The sequence below is a fragment of the Macadamia integrifolia genome, chromosome 7, assembly GCF_013358625.1.
Source record: "Macadamia integrifolia cultivar HAES 741 chromosome 7, SCU_Mint_v3, whole genome shotgun sequence".
Taxonomy (NCBI): Eukaryota; Viridiplantae; Streptophyta; class Magnoliopsida; order Proteales; family Proteaceae; genus Macadamia; species Macadamia integrifolia.
The window spans coordinates 33,806,576-33,831,556 of NC_056563.1; the positions used below are offsets into that span (position 1 = coordinate 33,806,576).

Below are 24,981 nucleotides of genomic sequence, written 5' to 3' on the forward strand. Positions count from 1 at the left end.
TGGTATCTGACGGACACTTCCCGGTCATCATGACCCCTTTCTCGTCCAGTCTCCGCCGAGGGAGGAAGCTCCCCTGAAGGTTCTTCCCCCATGTCTACGTTGGACGTCGCTCTCGTCCTTCTTCGGTTGTAGGTTCTTCCCACCATTACCGTCGTTCCCACGGACGGCGCCAATCTGTTGCTGCCAAAAACTCCACTAGTCCAACCTACACAAACACAGACGACGGAGGCCCGGAACTTTGTCCGGGGTTAGTCCTCCGACGCTCAAGTCAGGGTCGGCCGCACAGTTCAATAAGGGAGTAATGGTGAGGGTGTTAAGAGCTTACCTTCCCTTTCTTCCGTGCCTTCTTATATAGCCCTTTGGCCTTAGGGTTTTTCCCCCTTCGGCCTTCTTAGAGTCCTACTCGAATACGTCCAGCCTTCTGGGGGGAATATTCCCCTCATGCAGACGACGTGATCCCGCGTGATTCTGCGGGCGTTCCTCGGTGATTGCGCGTGCTCGAGTGTGAGTGGTCTCTTGGAACCTTCGTCTGGCGGTGGACACGTGTCTCAGAAGCGACACGTGTCATGGCCCTCACCGAGGGGTTATTTTGGCTATATCAGTTCCCAAAGTCACGGCCGTCGACTTCAGATCACGGCTGTCGACGGTCGACTTCAGTCACGTCCGTCGACTTCAGATCGATCTTAGTTCCTTCTCTTCAGTCACGGCCGTCAAGAGGACCCCTGCTCTCTCTCTCTTCATCATCTTCTTTTTGTGGTAGTAAAGATAGATTCATGATTGCAGGCACCATTGCCAAATTGAATGAAATCTTTGTCTTCCTTTTTTACTTCTTGTGCTTACTCTCTTTGTGAAATATTATAGTGGCGATTCATTAAGAGAGATTAGTTCCTGAGTTGGTTCCCTCAGCCCAGTCCAAGGACGGGTAATTACTGGTGTTTCCCTTTTTTTGCCTTCTCCAGCGACCTCTCCACTATAATTTTATAAAACCACAACCACTTCCAAAACCACAACATGTGCCGTACATGGTGTTCCCGAAAATCTCCAAGATCTTGTTTGTTTGACGGAGAAAATTAGGATTTGTTTCTCATAAATTATCATAAATATGAGTGTAGATGAGTGGGGAGGAAAACTTATTAGACAAGGTCATTTAATAAAGTAATTGTTGTCTGTTGATATGGCACTAATTTTGCCACCCCACTCACTTCTAAAGTTGGTAGGACTTCATAAGAAAAATTGGTTTGTGTCTATCTTTCCTCTTCATATTTTCTCTTTTTCCCATAGAATATTACCATGTTAAATTTACACATTCTATCATTTTCTTTTCCTTTCCTTTCTTATCAACTCAACTCACAATATTTGGGATTCACCCTTACAAGTTTCCCACTCTTTTTTATCCTTCAAATAGACAGGCCTCAAGTGAATGAACATGGGTTAGGGTTTTTACCTAAAAAGAAAAAAAGATGAGTAAGGATAATCAATGAGACTAAAAGATCTTGTCTTAGAGAATAAGCTAATTTGATAATTGGGTTATAATTTCCTACCCTTAGGTAAGTGATCCCAAAAGGAGAGGATTCAAATTCTAAGTTTGGCTTATGAAGTTGGGTGGAGGAAGCCTCGTGGTTGCATGTACAAATCATGCAAATATCTGCAGTGAAGTTTCTTGATGTTAGATGCATGTTTTCACTTTTCTTTATAGATGTTTTTAGAATTAGATACTTTCTTTTAATTGTACAATTTCAAGTCAAGGGTATAAAAGAGTACATTTAAAAATAAATTAAAATTGACATCATTATTTTATTATTATGATTATGATTATCAGTTTTCTAATTAAAAATGTTTTTATATGATTTTCAGGAAAGAAAAAAATGAGTCAAAAAGTTACTTACGCGATAGACTACAAGGGACAACCAGCGGACAAGACAAGGACTGGAGGATGGTTGTCTGCGGCTTCTATCCTTGGTATATTCCCTTTTTGTGTGTGATACATAGTTAATTTTGAATTTTTTTATTTGCAGGTGCTACGAAAACCCATTTTTTTTTTTTTTTCTTTCGTATGAAAATTGCGAAAACATATAACTTAGGAAAAAAATGTTCCCACATGGCCCTTGTAGAATCATTTTTCTTACATGCCAAACCATGCGGATTGTGTTACTATTTAAATGGTTGGATAGAGAACTCATGATCTAGATTAATCATATCGAATTTAAGAATATATTTAAACCAAATAAATTCACAAGAAAATGCAAAAGTTGTAATTTGTTTTACTAATGACCAAAACTTCTAAAACATGTAGTTCTTGAGGCATGCGAGAGGTTCACTACAATGGGAATCTCAGCCAATATGGTGACTTACGCGGTTCCAACGTTGCATCTTCCTAGTGCAACTGCGGCCAACATTGTATCAAACTTCGGCGGCGCGGGATTTATGTTCGCTTTGCTCGGGGGTTTTGTGTCTGATACTTTCTTAGGCCGTTATTGGACAATTGCTATTTCCATACTCATCATATCACTTGTAAGTACTTGAAATTGCAGAGAAGATAGTGAGTCATGCATGGATCTTTAAATATTACTTAAGCTTACTGATCGATGTGGTTATGGACCATCTATGATTGATGTTGCAGGGTTCTGCTCTTTTATCAATATCATGTGCATTGCCAGCACTACGCCCACCCCCTTGCCCCTTGAACAGTAGTAGCTGCATACCAGCCAATGGCTTCCAAGTTGGAGTTCTGGTTGCTGCTTTATATGTGATCGCATTGGGACAAGGAGGACTTAAAGCTAATGTATCAGGATTTGGAACTGATCAGTTTGACGATAAGGATAAGAAGGAAAAAACAAAGATGGATTACTTTTTTAGTAGATTTTATTTTGTGATCAGCCTTGGGTCTTTACTTAGTGTCACAGTGGCAATCTATGTGCAAGATAATGTCAGTCGAAGCTGGGGATATGGCCTTTGCTGTTTCGCATTCTTTTTTGGAGCACTTATATATATCATCCGGACTAGAAAATATAGGTACAGGAATTGCGTGGGAAGCCCCATTGTTCAAGTTCTCAATGTTTTGGTGGCTGCTATACGGAAGAGGAAACTCAAATGTCCTACTGATGTGAATGCCTTATATAATGACTCAACCAATACTGCTCCAAGAATCCATCACACAGACCAACTTCTGTAAGTACTTAGTATATATATAATAGAGAGTACTCAAAGACCTACAAATCAGTACTTAAACCATTCTATTTTTATCTTTTTATTGCAGTTGGATGGATAAGGCTGCAATCATAGATGAAAACGACTACGAAAGTAATGGTTCTGTGATTGGAAACCGTTGGAAACTATGTTCAGTCACAAAGGTAGAAGAGGTGAAAATGGTGGTTAGATTACTGCCGATTTGGGCCTCTACAATCTTTTTCTGGTGCATACATTCGCAGGTGCTTACCTTTTCTGTGGAGCAAGCTTCAACAATGGAGAGAACAATCGGGAACAACTTCCTAATCCCCGCAGGCTCTTTCAATACCTTCTATATTTTGGGTATATTATTTGGTGCTGCTTTCTACGACCGATTGATCATTCCCTTGATGAAGAGGTGGAAAGGGAAACATGGTAGGTGTATGTGATAGATCATAATGTATACATAGGAGATTAACTATAGGATGATCATATTATGTCAATTAAATAAATTTTAAATCTTAATCATTTTTAAATTTCGACCCAAAATTAATATCGTTTAATGCCTTTTAATCTTTAGGTTTCACCAACTTGCAAAGAATAGCCATTGGCATTTGCTTCTCAATTTCGGCCATGACAGTTGCTTCCATCATGGAGACAAAACGGTTGTCCGTGGCTAGACTTGTGGGTCCTAATGTCATAACTTTGCCTGTGCAATTCTACATATTGATCCCACAGTTCGTTCTAGTCGGCGTGGGAGAAGCATTCACGTACAGTGGTCAGCTTGACTTCTTCATAGCTAGAGCTCCAAAAGGGATGAAGTCAATGAGCACTGGGCTTTTCCTCTCGACTGTGGGACTTGGGTTTTTTGTCAGCACCTTCATAGTGACCATAGTCAACAATGTGACTGGAACCCAGAATGGCACTGGATGGCTAACCACTAACTTAAACTTTGGGAAATTATACTATTTCTATGCTCTTCTGGCGGTGTTAAGCTTCATAAACTTGATATTCTATCTTCTTTGTGCCTTGTGGTATGTGAAGACATTGAAAAATGCTGCACAAATAGAGAGCATCACTATAAGTACTGAAGAGGAAGAGAAACATGCTACAAAGATGGAAGGCATTTTTTCAACTTCTACCGTTGAAAATCTTAAATGATACGTAACTAAAGCATGTCTATTTACCCCCTCCCCTTTATATTTTCCATTTTTGTTGTTGTTCTTTAAATTGATATGTGTAATACTTCATCAGATTGTATGAAATTTTGGAATTATTAATAAAGAGAAGCAAACTGATGTGTTTATAATTAGCTTATGTTTGAAGGACTACCAGAATTAATGAGATGGTTAAAATCATTTAATCATATATATATATATATATATATATTTGAGTATATCTCTAATTTGGGGCCATGTATATATAGGTTCCAATCCTTTTAACATGTGACTCATGGCCATTTATTGGCCCCAGTCCTAAGTACTCTTCCATTAAATCCAAACTCGATCGACTTGGCTGCCATTAATCCTTGTCCAAGAAATTTTTTGAATCTTTTGGGACCTTTACTATGCGGGTTAAATGTTATAGTCAAGATTGACGTCTTTGCCTCAAGCTATCTCCATTACCATATGGCATTAATTGGCAAACATTCTCTCGTAGTCTTCTCATGGATTTGGTTTATTCGATCCGTTGTATCATATTGGTGATATCAGTACTGATACTTAGTTGATTTGGATCAAGTATTGACATAAGAACATTGGTAAATTCATAAAAGGACTTTTTATTTTTTAATTTTTTTAATGAAAATAGGATAGATCGGTAGTGTATCAACACTGATTTGATACTCAAGAACTAAATCTTTGCTGATGAGCTATTTGTTCATAAAAATTTATTTCCATCCCAATGATTAATTAGTTATCGGTATTGGTATCTACCTTGATGTCAATCTGGATTGAACTGGTGTGGATAGATAGATCACTTTTGCCCATATTTTATTTCAATCTGGATTGAATTGGTGTGGATAGATAGATCACTTTGCCCATATTTTATTTTAGATTTTGTTAAGCTTTTACCTTTAAACCGATACTCATAAATGATCTAGATCTGAATCAATCAGATATCACTATAATACAACAAATATGGCCGATTCGATACTAATACTTAGAACTATGCTCCATCCAAACATGTCATGGGGTGGATTTTTGTGCCAACTCATTGCTTTGATGGAGCTCTAAGTTGATTTGAGAGAGAATATATATGAGCATATTCTAATGATACTTGTTAATGAAATATAGGGGAAATTGGGGGATGGTAGAAAGATACCAGTGAAGAGGCTATCGAACAGCTCAAATCAAGGGAAGGAGTTCGTGAACAATGGATGAATTCCCCTTCAGACCACATCAATCTCTTTAAAATGAATCATCTCATTTAGTAGCAGAAAGTGATCGCCTTAAAAAACCCTCACTACGCATCTCTCTGCGATTGCCAATGGCGTAGCATCGAACGTAGATTCTCAGAAGGGTGAAAAAGATAAGCGAGATATGATACTAGGGCTAGCCCTTGGGAGATCATTTATATGGGAAGTTTCAAGTCCGTTTCCTCTCACCTCTAATTTCACATCATCCATGGGGATGTATATCCTTTGTTTGTTTTCTTGATCAAAGGAATAAAATCTCAGCCTCTCTTCCACCTCCTCCCATGCCTCAGAGAAATGGTCTTTACATTGTTATCTTCCCGTGATTAGCCCAATTTTTCAAACCCCTAGAAAAGAAGAGTAATCCAAGCTTTCTGAAAAATCAAATTTCAAGTTTGGATCCATTGCTCGATGTGAGGATCTAACATCTGTCCCTACCATTACAAAGGTGAAGAGGAGTATATATAAAAGCAAAAAAGACAACTGTTAAATCCGCATATATACGACCAAGTAATCATAGGAGCAGGTAGTCCATATTAAACCTTGTTAGTCATCCTAATTTTAGTCCAAACCTGTTTTTTTTTTTTTTTTTTGGTAGAAAAAAAATCTAGGTTTCAATAACTTAGAAGAATGAAACTCCACATTTTTGGACCTCCATACAAAAATCATAGAAAACCAGGGAGTCCGAATCAAATCCTACACTACACTCCACTCTACCAAATTGGGTTAGTGGGGTAAAATTGTCATTTTAATTTGAGTCACTCCTCTCCCCTGAACTATGACGAAATATCAACTTGACCCCAAACCTTTCCAAAAATATCACTCACCTCTCCTACAAGAAAAATATTGTAACGACCCCAATCGCTGTTAAGTCAGCTGATATTTTTTCATAATAACCAAAATACTCCCTAATTGTGAAATGCCCAAGAGACCCTTAATGAAATCCCATTCTTCTCCTAAACGATTCAGCCCTTCCCCAATGTCTTCAAAAACGTCTAGTAAAATAAGGGAGTTTCAGTAAATATGGGATAAGTGTAGGGGAGTGCTAGTAAATTCCCCTAATTAGAATTCCATAGCTACAACGATCCGTTTGAATGAATTATATCAACATAAAATTTGAAGGTAGAAGGTTTCTAGCATGGGAAGAAATCTGCACATCACAGGAATGCTGAGCCACCAGGGAAGGTAATGCTAGGCTCTAAGCCCCCTCCTGTTCTCTATTAATTTCTTTTTCTTCTTTAAATGAAATGACTTTGCTGCACTCCGATGTATATATGAAATTGTTTCATCTCATCCCGTTGGTGTGCTGCTCTATATCGCTTGCTCAAAGAGTTCTCTCATTTAAAAAAAAAAAAAAAAAAAAAAAAAAAAACTGTTGTAATAAAAAAATGCGTACTTTCCTTAAAACATACTTATTATATTTTAGAATTAGATGAAAAACTTAATTTGTTAAAAATCTCAAAAGCAAGTAAGAATTTGAACTTCAGAGTCTTCTATGAATCTTATAATAAAAAAAACGCATCCTCACATTACTAAGATCTCTTATATAAATATATAAAAGGTATAATGGGTCCCGACAGCATGTGCCACTACATGCATTCTCCTACCTGTTATGTGAGTCCCTTGTATACGAACTATGTGACATCTTCTCTCACGATTTCATTGGTTTGGCAGGAGAGATTCGATCCCACACTAGCTATGTGTAGATTCCCTCGCCAATATAGAATGTATGTCATGATTATTTCTTCTATCCCCCTTGTGTAAAATTTGGGAATAGAAAAGATTAGGTAAAATATGGGATTTTATGCTTTGGATAACTAGTATTTGGTAATGAGTTATTAGTAGAAAGGAAATTATTTTAAGATTTATAAGATTAAAAAAAAAAAATCTAGGAAAGCTTCGATTAATTATTTTGTCACACATTTACAAAAATTAGAGAAAATTCTCAAGGTTGAAAGAATTATTCATGATTGCACTGGAACTCCAAAAAGAAGCTTCGTGATTTATGAAGGGATTATGACAAACTACTATGCAGAGTTTGCAGCCTTTTTTGCTGGTATTCATCAAGCGAGGGATATGAATGCCAACCGCCTATGGATTGACGGAGATTCAGAATCAGTAGTGTCTTGCATTAAAAATAAAAAAATTCCTTGGTTTTTTCAGCAGAAATGGAGAAATTACAAAAGGTACCTTCAAAATACTACATGGTCAATTACTCATGTTTTCCGAGAGGGTAATAGTGTGGCTAATAAGCTTGCGAAACATGCTGCTACTTCAAGACAAACAACTATCTGGGATGACACTTCTAATTTTATTTTGACAGATGTAGTCTGGGATGCTCACCTGAGACCCAGTTTTAGATTGTAAAAAAAAAAAAAAAAAATTCCCTTTGCTTTGATTGGGTTTCTCTTCTGCTGATGGCAATGCTGAAGGTGGAAGAGTAACTCAATGGTTTTCATTTGTAATTTCTCTTATAGTTCAGATTCTTTATTAATACAATACATTTGCTGATTCTTAGCAAAAAAATCAAGGTTGAAAGAATTTGATAATTTAAAATTTAGACACTTATAATAGAGCAAATATAACATAAAGCAAAATGTTTGTACTCTTTTGAAGCAAATTTTTTTTTTTATTGAGGATAATAGTCGATCCATTTCACATATATATTTGCCTGACAATGACACCTTTTGATAATGATATAATGATATATCACTTTCCACTTATTTTTGAAAATCCTTTTTATACCTCCGTCTTAAACTATATTTGGGAATAAGACAAGGGAAAATTAAAAGAAGATGTCAAGTTCTGAATACACCGACAGAGGTGTCATTCAGACACTCGCATGAAAAAGAAGACGAAAAAAGAGTGCTCAAATATGCGTAGCCTGCTTTTCTATATCTGTTTATGTATTTTAATAAGCCATAATTTCCAATAAATATGAAGCACACAATAAGGATTCTTATTCGTCTTTCCACACTATTAGATTCTATTTATCTTGATATAATATCTAGATTCCACAATTTATATTAAAAAAAAATGGGGCATACCTAGTGTAGGAGGCTACCGCCACTACAAGGTCTAGGGAGGGATAAATATTTGTATATGTAGTTTTATCCTTTTTTTTCTCAAAGAGGTTGTTTCTTGATTCGAATCCATGACCACCAATCACAATGGTGCAGACTTAATGTTGCTCGTCTACTTCAAGGCCTGCCAAAAGCCTTAACATCATGAAACCTAATTAATCTTCTTTTTTTTTTCCAACGAAAAATTTAGAGTTTTCTTTTCAAATAGAATTTCCCTTGTCAATGACAGTAGGACACATTAAATATCTTATCTCTAAAAATAAAAAAAAAATAAAAAAAAATCCTACATTTGTGATTGATAATTTGACTCAGACACTAGACAACTTTGATTCGTTCAGTACGAAGGTTACAATGACTATCTAGTCTCTGCCTTACTAGGCAAATATATTTTGAACTCAGAACCAACCCAGATGGCAATGGTGGTTCCCATCCAGGCCACAGTCATAACAACATTTGCACGGTACACATATGAACCCCACCCCACCCCACCCCACCCCACCCCAGCCCATTTTCATATAGTAGTTTTAAGTGTCTCCCAGGGACCCCTTATGCTCCTTCGTGGGTCCCTATCTGTCCCAGTGTGAGTCTTGCACCCTTTCAATTTTTTTTAGAATCTAGATATTAATTATATCGTTATAACTGCAAAGAATCAAGTCTCATACTTAAACTTCTAATCAAATATGAAACATGCAACATAATTCACAGATCAACCATCCCAAGATTCCCTGTTATATTTTTTATTTTTGTTTTTGTGATATAAATACAATAGCTAAGGTTCTATGGGAGACCCAGCAAAGAGAGAAGTTTGTCGTGAGTGATTCTTTGCTCGTACGGCCTAGGAAGATCGTGTGTATTTTTCTCTAGGTGAGACAAAGAGTGACCTGATTATCTCTCTCTCCTGCTTCTCCTTCTTTCAGTTGTAGTAAAGACAATAGTTATTTTCATGGTTTGCATTCAAACTGAAGTAAATCTTTGCTTTTTTTTTTTGCCTTCTAATGGTTATGGAGGAAGCTTGAATCAGTGAATCATTCCAAGTTTACTTACTTTATGTTTTTTAATTAAAAATATTATTATATGCTTCTGATCAGGAGACGAAAATGAGTCCAAAAATCACTTACGCAATAGACTATAAGGGACAATCAGTTGACAAGACAAGAACTGAAGGATGATTGTCTGCCGCTTCTGTCCTTGGTATTTATATATACATATTTATTCTCTTTTTAATTTACAAGCTTGTAAGTGTTTTTTTTATAATGACCAAAAGTACGCAATTGTGTAGTTCTTGGGGCATGCGAGAGGTTCACAACAATGGAAATCTCAGCCAACATGATGACTTATGCTGTTCCAACGTTGCATCTTCCTAGTGCAACTGTGGCCAACATCGTATCAAACTTCGGTGGTGCCGGATTTATGTTCGCTTTGCTCGGAGGTTTCGTGGCTGATAGTTTTTTAGGCCGGTATTGGACAATTGCAAAGAATAACCATTGGCATTTGCTTCTCAATTTCGGCCATGACAGTTGCTTCCATCTTGGAGACAACGGTTGTCCGTGGCTAGAGCTGTGGGTGGTAGTGTCACAATTTTGCCTATACAATTCTACATAATGATCCCGCATGCAGTTCTTTCTAGTTGGCGTGGGAGAATCATTCACGTACAGTGGTCAACTTGACTTCTTCATAACTAGAGCTCCAAAAGGGATTAAGTCGATGAGCACTGGGCTTTTCCTCTCGACTGTGGGAATTGGTTTTTTTGTCGGCACCTTCATAGTGACCATAGTCAATAAGGTGACTGGAATCCAGAATGGCACTGGATGGCTAACCACTAACTTAAACTTTGGGAAATTATACTATTTCTATGCTCTTCTGGCCGTGTTAAGCTTCATAAACTTGATATTCTATCTTCTTTGTGCCTTCTGGTATGTGAAGACAATGAAAAACGCTGCACAAATAGAGAGCATCGTTACAAGTACTGAAGAGGAAGAGAACCATGCTGCAGAGATGGAAGGCACTTTCACAACTTCTACAGTTGAAAACCTTAAATGATACGTAGCTGAAGCTTGTTTTCTTTTTTTCCCTTCCCCTTTTATTTTCCATTTTTGTTGTCGTTGTATAGATTACAAATTTTGGAGTTATTATTAAAGATAAGCAAATTGATGTGCTTATAATTAGCTTCCGTTTGAAGGATTACCAGAAGTAATGAGATTAAAAAATATATATTTTGAATTTTTTTTTAATAATAATTGAAGGTATTTCTATCCAGTCCAGATTAAGATCAGAGATCCTGTTTGATCTTAAGACTGATTTCAATATCTTAAACCATGCAATGGAGCCTCATGGCCCTCATTGCATTACAAGATTGGATTAGAAGCTCTCTCTCTCTCTCTCTCTCTCTCTCTCTCTCTGGATGAATTATATCATTGCAAATTTGAATTACAATTATCAATCTGACCCGACCCGACCCGACCCGACCCGACCCGACCCAACCCAACCTAACCTTATAAATTAAGTACATAATAATATAAGTATGTTAATAATTATAAAAAAGGTTTACAAAAAAATTTTCGTTTTCCACAATCTACATAATATTAGTCTTTGGCCTTTGCAATGTATCAAAATCAAGCTACCAAGTATAACCAATGGTACTCACACAATATATATATATATATATATATATATAAAACCAATAGTACTAGGCTGGGCTGGACTGGTTTGGTTAAGCTAAGCCTGACCCAATCAGGGTCCATTAGGTCTGGGTTCGGTTGGATTAAGCCCGACAGGGTTAGTGTTGGGCTTGGGCTGAGATATCTCAACCCGACCTAAAGCTAGGCTAGGCTAGAGTTGAGTTAAGAGACCTTAGGGTTGGGTTAAGGATTAAAAGACCCAGCTCAACCTGGCCCATTGATACCCTTAACTACAAGCATACTTGTTAATCTTAAGACAACTCTTGAGGATTCCTTGTTTCCATGAAATTTGTACAAGGCGCTCAACATCCCATAGTTCGGAGGTATTTGGCATCATCATCGGAGCACGTCTTTAGTTTCAATATTATGGTTCCAATGAATATAAGAAATAATAAGTTATAATGGTTATTATCTAGGATTAAATATGCATCATAAATGCATTTCAGGGTTTTAGTTTCAATTGGGTCTTATTAGGCTTAAGGTTTTTATAACCATCTCATTTACTAACGGAATAGTTCAATCCTAATTTTTCTGAGACTTTTTATGGTGCGGATCAGATTCTCGTACCATCCTGACCCAAACGAATGGAAGCTAAAACAAAATTCGATTTGATTTATCTGGATCAGGATCGTACGAAAATGATTCTTATACTAGAACCTGATCTATGTTGGTTTTTTATACCTTACTATGTCTAATTGTATCAGAAGCTTCATATGTGTTTCCTCAATGTTGTGGGGTAAAATAAAAAATGAACTCAATATTCTTTTAGATAGTCATTTATTAGTAAAAGAAATAATTATTTTAAGATTTATATGATCCAAATAAAAAAAAAAAATCCATTCCTTTATTTATTTATCACGGACTATGCAAAAATCAATGAATATTATCTAGGTTGAAACAATTTGACAATTTAAAATTTAGAAAACCAAAATAAAGTGTGGAAAATATAAGGATGCAACACAACTAGAAATGATAAAGTAAGAAATGATCATAGTAGAGCTAAGTTGGGAGTTGTCCTGATACACGATAAACTCTCTAAGAAATTCGTTTGAGGTGGCATTATTATGTTCAACAAAGGCCTTGCGATCAAGGTTCTAAAACTCAGGAATAGTCATGTGATTAGTCAAGGTCGATACCAATCCATATCGGATTTTATCAGACAGATCCACTTTTTTTCTTTTCTAGTTTTTTTTTATTCATTTTTATAAGCCAAGTGGACTTGCAATAATTATGAAGCATGCAACAATGATTCTTATCATCATTCCACACTCTTAGATTCTATTTATCTTGAGCTAATATCTAGATTCTACAATAATTATATCTATGTAAGAAAAAAAGAAAAAAAGGATATACTTAATACACGAGGCTCCTGTCATTGCAAGGTTTGTGATTGGAGGGATAGATATTTGTAGGAATCTTTACCCCTGTTTCATAAAAAAATTGTTTCCGAATTTGAACTTACGACTGATCATCATCTCATATCACATTTGCCCAGAACATATATTCCCCCACCCCACCTTCCCCCCGGCCCCCCGGCCCCCCAGCCCCCCGGCCCCCCAGCCCCACAATTTAGTGCTAGAAAATCAAGGGAATCAAGATATTATATGTGAAGATAACTGGAAAGAATCAAGTTCCATACGTGAACTACTTCTAATCAAATATGAAACATGTAACATGACTCACAGGTCAAACTATCCCAAGATCCCCATTTTTTATTTTTATTTTTATTTTATTTTTGTTATAGTTTTTCGCTGTAGATAATTGTTGGCTTTGGCACATATGTGCGTACCAGGCCTGCTGTTCTAGAGAATTGTGAGAGAGATATAATTACAACAACTAAGTTCTATGGGCGGCCAGCAAAGAGAGAATTGATTTCATGTGAGAGATTCTTTGCTGGTACAAGAGAGAGCAGAAAGATTCCGCGTAGGAAGACTGTGTTTCAATTGTTATGTGAGAGTATCTGATACAAAGAACCAGGTGATGATCTATTTTCTTTCTTTCTGTGGTAGTGTGACAATGCCAAATTAACGGAATTAAATCTTTGTCAATTTTCTTTTGGTTTTAATTTTTTTTTTTTTCCCCTCTTCTGTTTTCTATTCAAGGTAATCACTGCATATGACGTTGACCTCTCAAAATAATTAATAAAATATCTACTAATAGTCTTGGGATCAAACATCTTCATTTGTGGGTTATATGTTTTGGGACTTGTGATGCATCATTTTTGCAAAGTTTTTTTTTAAGGGTTTTCTTATTAAGATTCTTTAATGTATCAAAGAATTTGTAAATTATTTCTTTAATCTCTTTTTATAACATTTTATTTTCAATGAGGGCAAATATCGTCATTTCTTTTATACTCAAAAAATGTGTTATGCCAGTGATATCTTTTGATAATAAGATAATGATAAATCATTTTCAAAATGTTTTTTCATAAGAGGCAATGAAAAGAATGTATAAAATTTTAAATACACCTATAGAGAAATAATTTAGACAATTCCCTTTTTAAATGATCAGTGATTTACAAGGGTAACAATGCGTGCTAATTTGTGAGGCCAAGCAAAATGTTTCACTTATATCTACTATGTGGTAGCTCTCTAATATTGTACAAGTTGCTATAGAGGTAAGTCCGAAACAAATATAATTTTCATGTGACTTACATGTATCGGCAATCTATCACATGCCAAAAAATTTCTTACTCAAAGTCTATATAAATTGTGGGAAAGAGATTGTTGCCTGGTTACGTATGTTCTGCATCAGCATGCAAGCCAATGAAAGAAAAAGCCAAAACATCAATCATTGGGCCAGGGCGATCAATTCACTCCAATGTGATTAATTAGCCATTGCATATCATGAAGAAATTGAAAGAAATATCCCATAATCCCATGGCCATTCTATTTGACTCAGAGGCTTTTTGGGACATTTGACTCCACTTTTGTCCAACCGTGTTAATCGAGTTGGTTTTGGTTTAAAATAATTTGATTTGATTTGATTATTAATCGATTTTAAGTTTTCAAATCAAAACATATTTGTAATTAATTTTTGGTTGATCACTTCTAGTTATATTTTTTATTACCAGCTTGATTTCAATTTGTTATTAGGTTTCTTTTTGGTTAAATGGCTCGTAATCGATTAATTGGCCTGGGTTATTTAGTTATTAATCAATTTTATTCAATTTACCAAAAAAATAAAATCAATTTAACGGTTTGGCTATTCAATTTATTTGATTTTAACCGGTTTTAAAACGATTTACAACTATCAGTTTATCACTTATTACTTTGTCTTATGAAGTTACTTGTTTTGTAATCTTTTGTTCTTATCTGACCTAAAAAATTATCCCATAAAATAAAAGATCTATCATTTTTTTATTTATTTGTGTTTCTGTTTTATACTCAATGTTGATTATCTCTCTCTCTCTCTCTCTCTCTCTCTCTCTCTCTCTCTCTCTCTCTCTCTCTCTCTCTCTCTCTCATATGTTAATAGATCAGTCAATGTAGCAACTCATTCTATTTCTTAATGAGCTATTAACTACTTCGGAAGGGTTTTTGGGAGTCTTCTTTTCAGAAAGCTCTCCTCCATATCGTACATCAATTCCTGTCCGATGTGGCTACAATAAATTCCCTCATTCCCTCTCCGTGGGGAAGGGGGTTGGGGGCTCTTGTACCAAAAAAGGAAAAAGGAAAAAGAAAAAATTGCAACCCGTATGCCTTCAGTGACTTCTCTCTCTTCTTTTATTTTCTTACGAACCAAGCATAGCCAAAGCTCCTTGGTCTTCAACATGCATTTCTCTTATAGGCTTTGACTAATCTCCGATCTTGACCTTTCCTATCCCAATACACATGCATGGTCTAAGGGTAAAATCATAATAAAAATTGATCTAAAAAAAAATGGGATAGACTTGTCCAATACGATCCATTTCAAGTCGATCCAAATCAGTATTGAAATGGTATTGACTTTGACCGCTCCCATGATCGTTCCCAAGTTTTAGAACCTTGATAGTGAACCTAAGAAATGAGGCAAAAGAATAAAAAATGACACCTGAACACTGGTGCCTTAAGCCCATATTCACCAAGAGTTCTTGAATTCTCATCATTAAAAAAAAAAAAAAAAACCCTCCTGTAAAAAAAGACACCTGAACAATGGTGCTTTAAGCCCATATTCACCAAGAGGTCTTGAATTCTCAGAGAGAGAGAGAGAGAGAGAGAGAGAGAGAGAGAGAGAGAGAGCAACTGTTAAAATTATTTCCAAACCAACACATTTAGGCACCGTTTGACAACTTTTAATTTCTACCGTTTTTGTGTTTTTTTGTTCCCAGAAACAGAGAAACAACTTAAAAAGCGTTTGATAAAGTTGTTCCGTTTCACCCGTTTCTAAAAACATAAATCAAAATTTATGCCTATTTACAATTCTAGAAAATGACTTTGATGAAACAAGTCCGATTTGTTTCGTCGTTTCTAGAAACTAATTTGAGAGGAAAAAAAAAGGGCTTTTGTGCCCGATAAATCTCTCAACTATTTAAACCTAAAAAGAGACAACCGAACCCTCTCTTCTTTTTGGGTATCTGATGATACTATCGGGTATTTTTGTGGCATTATGTCTGCAAAAAATGTTTCGAGAGACTGGTTTATCAAATAATCCGTTTTTGTTTCAAGAAACGTGAAAAGCCGTTTCTACTGTTTCTAGACACAGAAACAGTAGAAATGTTCTCAAACGGTGCCTTAATTAACACCTAAAAATACTGTACACGCAAGTGATGACACTATTCTTTTTTTTTTTTAAATTTCCATAATGGGTAATACAAATGGTCACCCCAACGTGAACGGATCAGGTTCATGTATGAGAATGTTCTCGTATACTCCTGATCCATGGATATGGAATCTATTAAATGAAGAGAGAGAAAATTGATTCTATATCCACGGATTCGAACCATTCTGGTACATGAACCTGAACCGCTCTCCACCCCAACGGCCCATCTCTTTCCGCGCTAAGGCAGCTGATCCTATGATAGCATCCATGACCGTAGAACTCACCGGAAGTCAAGGGAGCTTCTGCCCTCTCTCTTTTTTTTTTTGGGTAGAAACTTCTGCCCTCTTATCGCTTATAAGATTGGATTCTCTCTCTCTCTCTCTCTACTACAACAAACCCTTTGGATGAATTATATTATTATAATTTTGAATTACAAGCATTACTTAGGCTTTGTTTGGTAATCAAGAGAAAAAAGAATCTAGAAAAGAAAGGAAAAGAAAAAAGAAGAAAATAAATGAAATGGTGAGAAAAAAAAAATGTGTGTTTGTTACTGTTAGAAGAGAGGAAAAGAAAAGAACAGAAAATAAAAGCTTTTATATTTTCTTGTGTTTTTGGCAAGTATTTTCTTTTGGGAGTAAAAGAAAACTTCACAATTCCCAAAGGAAATATTAAAATTCAAAAATTAAATATTCTCTTGAATCAAGACATGCAAAGCACAAAAAGAAATTCTTAAATGAAGGAAAAAGTATAATTTTATTTTCTTCTCTCGGCTACCAAACACAACTTTAGGATTTGGTTATCAAAGAAAAAAAAAAGTTATGAATACACTTATATCAATCATTGCATCATCATAATTTTTTTAAAAATACAAAAAAATTATTTTGAAAAACACGTTTATTATAATTGGGATTAGATACCAAACTTTCACACACAAAAAAAAAAAAAAAAAAAAAAAAAAAAAAAAAAAAAAAAAAAAAAAAAAAAAAAAAAAAAAAAAAAGAAGGAAGAAGAAGAAGAAGAAGCAAAACTTTGTCAACAAATAGGATTCCAAAAACAAGAAAGAATTTAAATTATAAAAACTTCAATGAATCTCATAGATTTAGTTTCGAGTTTGACATTAATTGTTGGAAGATGTTTCTAAATCTAAACTGAATACTAATCTTAGGAAAAGGCTATCAAGGGAGGTTATACATGTGGTCACTCTTTTTCTATTTTCTCTTACTCTTCATATGAATTGACTTTGTAATTGCCCTTGCATGTATGAAACTGTTCTATCGTACTTCACTGGGGCACTCCTCTACGTAGCTTGTTAGAAAACCTCTTACTTAAACAAATAACAATAACTTTTGCAATCATGATGGAAAAATCTACTTGAAACACTGTTATTATATTTTGAGATCAGATACAAAACTTTGCTAGTATCCTCAATTACAAGCAAAAGTAGTAGAATTTTAAAATATTTGAGGAATCTATGAATATCATAATTAAAAACACATCCACGCACGTCTAAGACCCTTTTATATATATATATAGAAAAATGAACACTCACTGGTCACGCAACCCTTGCGCTTAGACATAGAGGGCGGTGAAATGATAACCCTAACCATGTGAAACTCAGAAAACCACCCCTTAGCCCTTACCAATGCCCATGTGCATCCCTCCATTGATCTCCGCACTGGTGCAAGGGCCACGTGACTATATATATATATTATAAACATATTATATAAGCGCCCACTAACACTCTCCTCCTTGATATGTGGGTCCCTTATATACGAACTATGAGACACCCTCCCTCTCGTGATATCATTGGCTTGGCATGGAAGATTCCATCCCCATACCGCCCTCCCCTTCCCTCGCCTCCCCTCCCCAATATAGGATGTATGTCATGGTTATTTCTTCTATCCCTCTTGTTTTATCCTGCAAGTATTAAATTCGGGATGAACGGCACATTTTTATGTGATCTAAGTGTCCTAATGCCTATCATTGGAGTCTGTCCTGTGGTCCTATTGTGTTGCCTCATGGTTTAGGGTCACTTTTTTCTTTGGTCCCGGTTAAGTAAGATCTTTTATATATATATATATATATATATAAATTAGAAATAAATTTGATATGATTTATTATACAAAAAAGTTCAATATTGTATTAAGTTGCAAGTAATTAGGGGAAGAGGATTTTTATATATATTTTTGTTTAGATTCTAATTACATAGCTTAGGGGAAGAATGAAAGGATTTATTTATTTTTTATTTATTTAAAGTAAGTATCCTCATCTAATTTGCAACGAAAGCATCAGCTGTATTTTCTCAATATTTTTTTTGGGCACTTTTTTTTTGAATAAATAATATATTAAAATTTGAAAGTGAAAGGATTCTCTAGATTGAAAGAATTTAAAATATAGAAAGTCACGATAGAGCCAATCTAATATAGAATAAAATGGTCAAATAAGTGTAACCATCTTTTATATATCTGTTTATTCAATTTTATAAGCCTCGTGGACTTCCAATCAATATGAAGCATGCAACAATGATTCTTATCGAACCTGGATCCTATTTATCTTGACAAAATATCTAGATTCCACGATAATTATATATATTAAAAAAAGGTGTATACCTAATGCATGATGCTTAGATTGAAGCAGTGGATAATACGACAAAGTAAAAACTAGCAACTTTTTTTTAATCCTTCTTGCTTGCTCGAGGATTTGACATCCATCGATACTATCTGAAAGGGTGAGTTGATGGCAGGGACTTGCCTTACAAGGATTGCTCAATTGTTTACCAATGAAAATCATTCCCATTGCTCAGTCCCTACAAAGTCTAAGGAGGCGTAGGTATGTATGCAAATATGTTTCTTGATATGAAGTCATGGCCAGTAAGTCACAATGGAGTAACCTTAACCTTGTGCCAAGTCCTACTTTCTAATACTACAAGAGATTTGACATCAGGGAGCCTAATTAGTCTTTTTTTTTTCTGCAAAAAATGATGAATGTTCTCCATACAGAAATTCCGTTGTCAATGCAAACATGACGCAATATATATCTTCTCTTATCATTGATAATATGACTTAGACAAGTGTCAAGTTTAATTGTCAAGGAACATGCCATCTAAAGGAACCATACAATCATCAATTTTTGTATTTAATTCTGAGTGATTTGGGGTCAATAATACCTTTTACTGTTCCCTAATCCCCTCTCGCACCCTTCCGAAGGCCTCTCCCTTGACCGTGGGTGAAAGAGAACTCGATCCTTGTATTTTCAGGGAGTAAGTTTCTTCCAACGTTTGTGTGTAGTTTCTTATGTTAGAGGGAGTACTATGGAAAACTAACTGAATAAAGAGAATATTTAAGACATTTCCTAGGTGTTACATTAAATGAGTAAACTAATAGTGAAGGCGTGCAATTTCGATTTTGTGCTTACATCGTCGTGGTCGTGGGATCTTTGTCTTAATATTCTTATTATTGTTTGGTTTTATTGAAGATAATTGTTGGTTTAGCCACATATATGCGTGCCAGGCTGCACCAGGCGGTGTGTTTTATATTGACATTGTGAGATGTATAAATAGGGTAGCTAAGGTTCTATGGGAAGCCAGCAAAGAGAAAAGTGATGTGCTGAGATATTCTTTGTTCGTACAAGGGAGAGCAGAAAGTTCTTCATCAGGTGAGACAAAGAGCTCTCTCTCTCTGTCTCTCTCTCTCTTCCTTGTTTATTCTTAGATTGGTTCTATTTTCATGGTTGCAGCTGGCACCATTGCCAAACTGAATTAAATCCTCACTTGTTTTTCTTTTTGATCTATTTCAAGGTAGTTACTGCACATGACGTTGACCTTTTATTCAAATATTTTGTTGTCAAATTCACTCTTAAGAGGGTTCTAGTTAGATGGTGGCATCGGAAATCCACCAATGGAGGGCAAAAATGTAAAGAATTTGAATAGAACTCATTCTCAAAAATTAGTTATTAAAGGTAAGGTGTCTAAGTAAGAATTATAAGTCTCGACATCGAGTTACCCACTTGCGATGTAGGATTATCGTTTTTATGTTCTTCTTGAAACCCCAACAAAAATTGTAGAGAGAGAGAGAGAGAGATTTACAACTAAGGCTAAAGAACAGTCCTGAACACATGGCCCTGTGCCAAATGTTACACTTTCACCCTTGTGAAATCTAAAAAAGTTATCATGTCTTTATGCCCATGCATGCCTTTCACTGAGGCTACATTAAGGCAGAGGCCGTGCAACCAGTAGCCGTCCTCTCCCAACTAAATATGGGACAATATTTTAGACAAGAAGCTAATTTAGTGAATACTGTCAAGATTAATTTCCCGGCTTTGGTTTATGGAGGTGGCTGGAGGAAACCTCGTGTTAATTGCCATGTACAAATTATACAAATATCTGCATTTTAGCTTCACAGTGTTACATGCATGCTTTCACTATATATCTATTTATAGTTTCATACTATCGCAAAAATATTGGATCCGCACCCACTAACTACTTAGTTCTGCATCTGCCACTTCGTTGGTAGTCCTTGTTTATTTTTTCAATACCTTATTCTATATAGAAAAAGGAAAAAAGGTTGGATATGCAATCGGTATTCCATATGCTAGCACCCATTATATTTATCTCTCTCTTCCCCTTTTTGGAATGATCCCCATATCCTTCCACAATGATATCCCATCATGTGCCCCCCATTGGTGTTATCTGCTAGCTTGTTGTACTTCGATGGCATACCTATCCCTTTCCCATAGAAAAATATGAGTTCTCCTTATTTATAAAATTTTAACTTCACCTGATCTGATTGAAAATCTACTTCCCATGCCTTTCTATATCTAGGCGATGGCATGCCAAGCCCATCCGTACTCCCAATATGGTTGAAAATCACTCCCTAGCTCATTTGATGAATGTAGATAGTTAAAACAAGGAAAAATGATGGTTTGCACTAACCTGCACCCAATAGTCCAACCATTAGGAGCAAATGAAATGTGGGTGGCTTGCCCTTCATAGTCAAATGCTTTGCTTGAGACCTATTGAATAATTGAATCATTCTTGGTTTAATTACTTTATTGTTTTCAAATTAAAAAAATATTGTTATATGCTTCTCAGGAGAGGAAAATGAGTCCAAAAATTACTTATGCGATAGATTACAAGGGACAACTAGTTGACAAGACGAGAACTGGAGGATGGTTTTCTGCGGCTTCTATCCTAGGTATATATATTTTCCTTCGGATGTTAGCTGGGATTTTTAGAGAAGACCCAGATTTCGGTTTTTGTAATTTTCTGATTGGGTTAAAAATCTACTGATGGCCATGCCGAAGGTGGAACTAAAATTCTATTGATGGCCATGCCGAAGGTGGATTTTTAGTTCAATAGATTTTTTTATCTCTGTACGTACCATCCATTTTTTATATATGATATCCTTTGCTGATCTTTAGCAAAAAAATATATTTTCCTTCTTTTGTGCTATCCATAGCTAATTATGAATATTGTATTTGTAGAAGTTTCGAAATCGTAATTTCGGGAATAATGTTCCTACACTCCTGTTGTAGGATTCTTTTTTCTTCCATGCCCACTCACGGGTAAAAGTACTTGATTGCAACCTTGTGGTAGCCAAAGAATTAGAATCTTAAAGGGCATTTTAGAAAATACTAAAACCTAAAAGGGTATTTATGAACCCTAGGGAGAAGTGAATTTTTCTTTTTCTTTGGCTGCCAACAGGGGTAGCAGCTAATCCCCCCACTCATGTGGACTGTGTTGCTATTCGAAGAGTTGGATAGAGAGGTAATGGTCTAGCTTTGTCACATTTCAAAATTAGGAATATATTTCAGTCAAATATCTTCACTTGTATTGGTATGCATTCTATGTATTTCCATGCATGTCTGCAATATTCCAAAACTTACTATGCACTCTTCCATGGCCTTAATTTTCAAGCGATGTTTTTCCATCTATGTTTTTTTTGCTAGAAGATTGAAGGTTTGAGCCCATATGATTTATCACATAGCAGTTTCCTTTTATAAGTGAGAATGTAAGAAAGTATCCTAACATGGGTGTCTAGAAATGGGGCTGCCCATAATTTCGTTTGATTTTCCTATGTAGTTGTTGAGGCATGCGAGAGGTTCACAACAATGGCAGTTTCAGGCAACCTTGTGACTTATTTGATTGGGACGATGCATCTTCCTAGTGCAACTGCGGCCACCATCGTATCAAATTTTGGTGGCTCGGCATTTGTCTTGTGTTTGCTCGGTGGTTTTGTGGCTGATAGTTTCTTAGGCCGGTATTGGACAACTGCTATTGCCGCACTCATCATGGCACTCGTAAGTACTTAAATTATATTCCATATATACATATCTCAAGTAACCCAACTATTACGTATAAGGGTCACAAGAGACCACTCCACTTCAAACTAATTGATTTTAAGATGTTGATGTCGTAGGGTTCAGCTGGTTTATCAATCTCAGCCGCATTGCCATCACTACGACCACCCAGTTGCATGGTTAATAGTAGTACATGTGTAGAGGCCAATGGATTCCAAATAGGAGTTTTGGTTGTTTCTTTGTATGCGATTGCATTGGGAGAAGGAGGGGTTAAAGCTAATGTATCAGGATTTGGAACTGATCAATTTGACGAGAAGGATAAGAAGGAAAAAACTAAGATGGATTACTTTTTCAGTAGATTTTATTTTGCTATCAGCCTTGGAACTTTACTTGGTGCATCAGTGGGAATCTATGTACAAGACAATGTCAGCTATAGCTGGGGATACGCACTTCCTTGTTTCGCATTCTTCTTTGGAACAATTATATATCTCTCCAGGACTAGAAAATACAGGTACAAGAAATGCGTGGGAAGCCCCATTGTTCAAGTTCTCACTGTTCTGGTGGCTGCTCTAAGGAAGTGGAAACTCAAGTATCCTACCAATGTTGATACCTTATATATTGACTCTACTGACATTGCTCCAAGAATACAACACACAGACCAACTCCGGTAAGACACAAGGATCTAAACTATCTGTAGAAACGCAACCCCAAAACGATGCAGAAGATAATGGAAAAACAGAACAAACAATGCACATAGATTCTACGAGGTTCGGCAAGGTTGCCTACGTCCCCAGTGAGATGAGATCCTGCTTCACTATCAGTGGAGAATAGGGTTACAACGCTCGTCCTCACACTTCTTAGTATTGCTTGTATTACAGAGAAAGAAACTCTCGCTACAAATATATATATATATATATAGCGAAAAACCCTAATCCAGAAAATACACAATAGCCCTCAAATAAAAAAATTTGAGTAGGGGGCTGTGCCTCCCTACACCCCCTAATATGCAAGGGGGCCTCCTGCCCCCTTGCAACCCCCAAGGCTTGCTAACAGGCTAGCTGGACCGCCGTCCTGCTTGTCGAGGCGCTGCACCTGTACTCCCTAGGTTAAACTGTAACGAAATACAAGATACCGCACACCAACACTATATTCTTCATCTCTAATAACAACAAGAAACTCAAGTAATATTCCCTCTCTCTCTCTCTCTTTCGTTTTTTAGGTGGTTGGACAAGGTTGCAATCATAGATGAAAAAGACTATGAGACTAATGGTTCTGTGATCCGAAACCGTTGGAAACTATGTTCAGTCACAAAGGTAGAGGAGGTGAAAATGATGGTTAGACTAATGCCAATATGGGCCTCCACGATCTATTTCTGGTGCATACACACGCAGGTGCTTACCTTCTCCGTGGAGCAAGCTTTAACGATGGACAGAAAAATAGGGAACTTTCTAATCCCGGCAGGATCTTTTAGTGTTTTCTATATTTTGGGCATATTGATTGGTTCTGCTTTTTACGACCGAGTGATCATTCCTATAATGAAGAGGTGGAAAGGGACACATGGTAGGTGTGATAGATCATTAATCATAAAGTATACATATAGGAGATTAGAAGAAGAATATTTATGTCAATAAATTATTTCTCAAATTAGATTTCAAATCTTACCCAAAACTAACATTGTTTCACTTTTTTTAATTAATTTTTAGGTTTCACCAACCTACAAAGAATAGCCATTGGCATGGTCTTTTCAATTGCAGCCATGACAGTTGCTTCAATCATGGATACAAGACGGGTGGCCGTGGTTAAAGTTGTGGGTGGCAATGTTGCAATTTTGCCTTTGAAATTCTACATATTGATCCCACAGTACCTCCTTGTTGGCATGGGAGAAGCATTCACATACAGTGGTCAACTTGACTTCTTCATAACCAGATCTCCAAAAGGGATGAAGTCGATGAGTACTGGGCTTTTCCTCTCAACTATTGGACTTGGGTTTTTTGTTAGCTCCTTCTTGGTGTCCATAATCAACAGTGTGACTGGAAACCAAATTGGCACAGGATGGCTAACCAGTAACATAAACTACGGCAAATTATACTATTACTATGCTCTTCTAGCTATATTAAGTTTCACAAACTTGATATTCTATCTTCTTTGTGCCACATGGTATGTGAGGACAATGAAAGATGGTACACAAATAGAGAGCATCGTTGCAACTGCTGAGGAGGAAGAGAAACATGATATGCAAATGAAAGAAATAACCCTTACAGGTTCTGCAGAGGAAGATAGAGAATGATATCTTAGTAATGCACGTCTTTAAGGGAGGATCCTCTACACATACCTTCACCTGAACATGCATCTCAACTTCCAACACTTGCTCTTTTTGCTTTCATTTCAACTTATGTGCATAGGGTTCAATATCCTTTTTACCTTCCTTTTTGTTGTTGTTCCTTCAAATTTGTATGTATAATACAACTAGTAATCATCAGATTATATGAAATTTTGCGTTTATTGACTGATAAATGCAAATTGATGTGCTTAGCTTATCTTCGAAGGACTCCATGTAGTAATGACATGGTTACGAATTATCTGATCAATTTTTTTGAGTATAATA

At 36.1% G+C, this 24,981-nt stretch overlaps 1 protein-coding gene across 1 annotated transcript; it reads left to right on the forward strand.

The window, feature by feature from the left end:
- Nucleotides 1-1,635: 1,635 nt before the first annotated feature.
- On the forward strand, nucleotides 1,636-24,663 carry LOC122084944. Its single transcript, XM_042653357.1, has 15 exons — nucleotides 1,636-1,747; nucleotides 1,855-1,959; nucleotides 2,294-2,511; nucleotides 2,621-3,168; nucleotides 3,257-3,600; nucleotides 3,746-4,288; nucleotides 9,941-10,227; nucleotides 10,279-10,683; nucleotides 10,772-10,851; nucleotides 19,815-19,875; nucleotides 21,169-21,271; nucleotides 22,159-22,376; nucleotides 22,496-23,043; nucleotides 23,596-23,936; nucleotides 24,080-24,663. Exons 1-15 carry the CDS (start codon nucleotides 1,636-1,638, stop codon nucleotides 24,661-24,663), a joined length of 4,497 nt encoding a protein of 1,498 aa, XP_042509291.1.
- Nucleotides 24,664-24,981: the final 318 nt, after the last annotated feature.

Excerpts from the sequence above, each read along its gene's own strand:
- LOC122084944 (XM_042653357.1), top strand. The coding sequence starts at position 1,636 with ATGCAAATATCTGCAGTGAAGTTTCTTGATGTTAGATGCATGTTTTCA. Across the intron at positions 1,960-2,293 it reads GTCTGCGGCTTCTATCCTTG|TTCTTGAGGCATGCGAGAGG; the intron begins GTATATTCCCTT and ends TAAAACATGTAG. Across the intron at positions 10,228-10,278 it reads CGTGGCTAGAGCTGTGGGTG|TTCTTTCTAGTTGGCGTGGG; the intron begins GTAGTGTCACAA and ends TCCCGCATGCAG.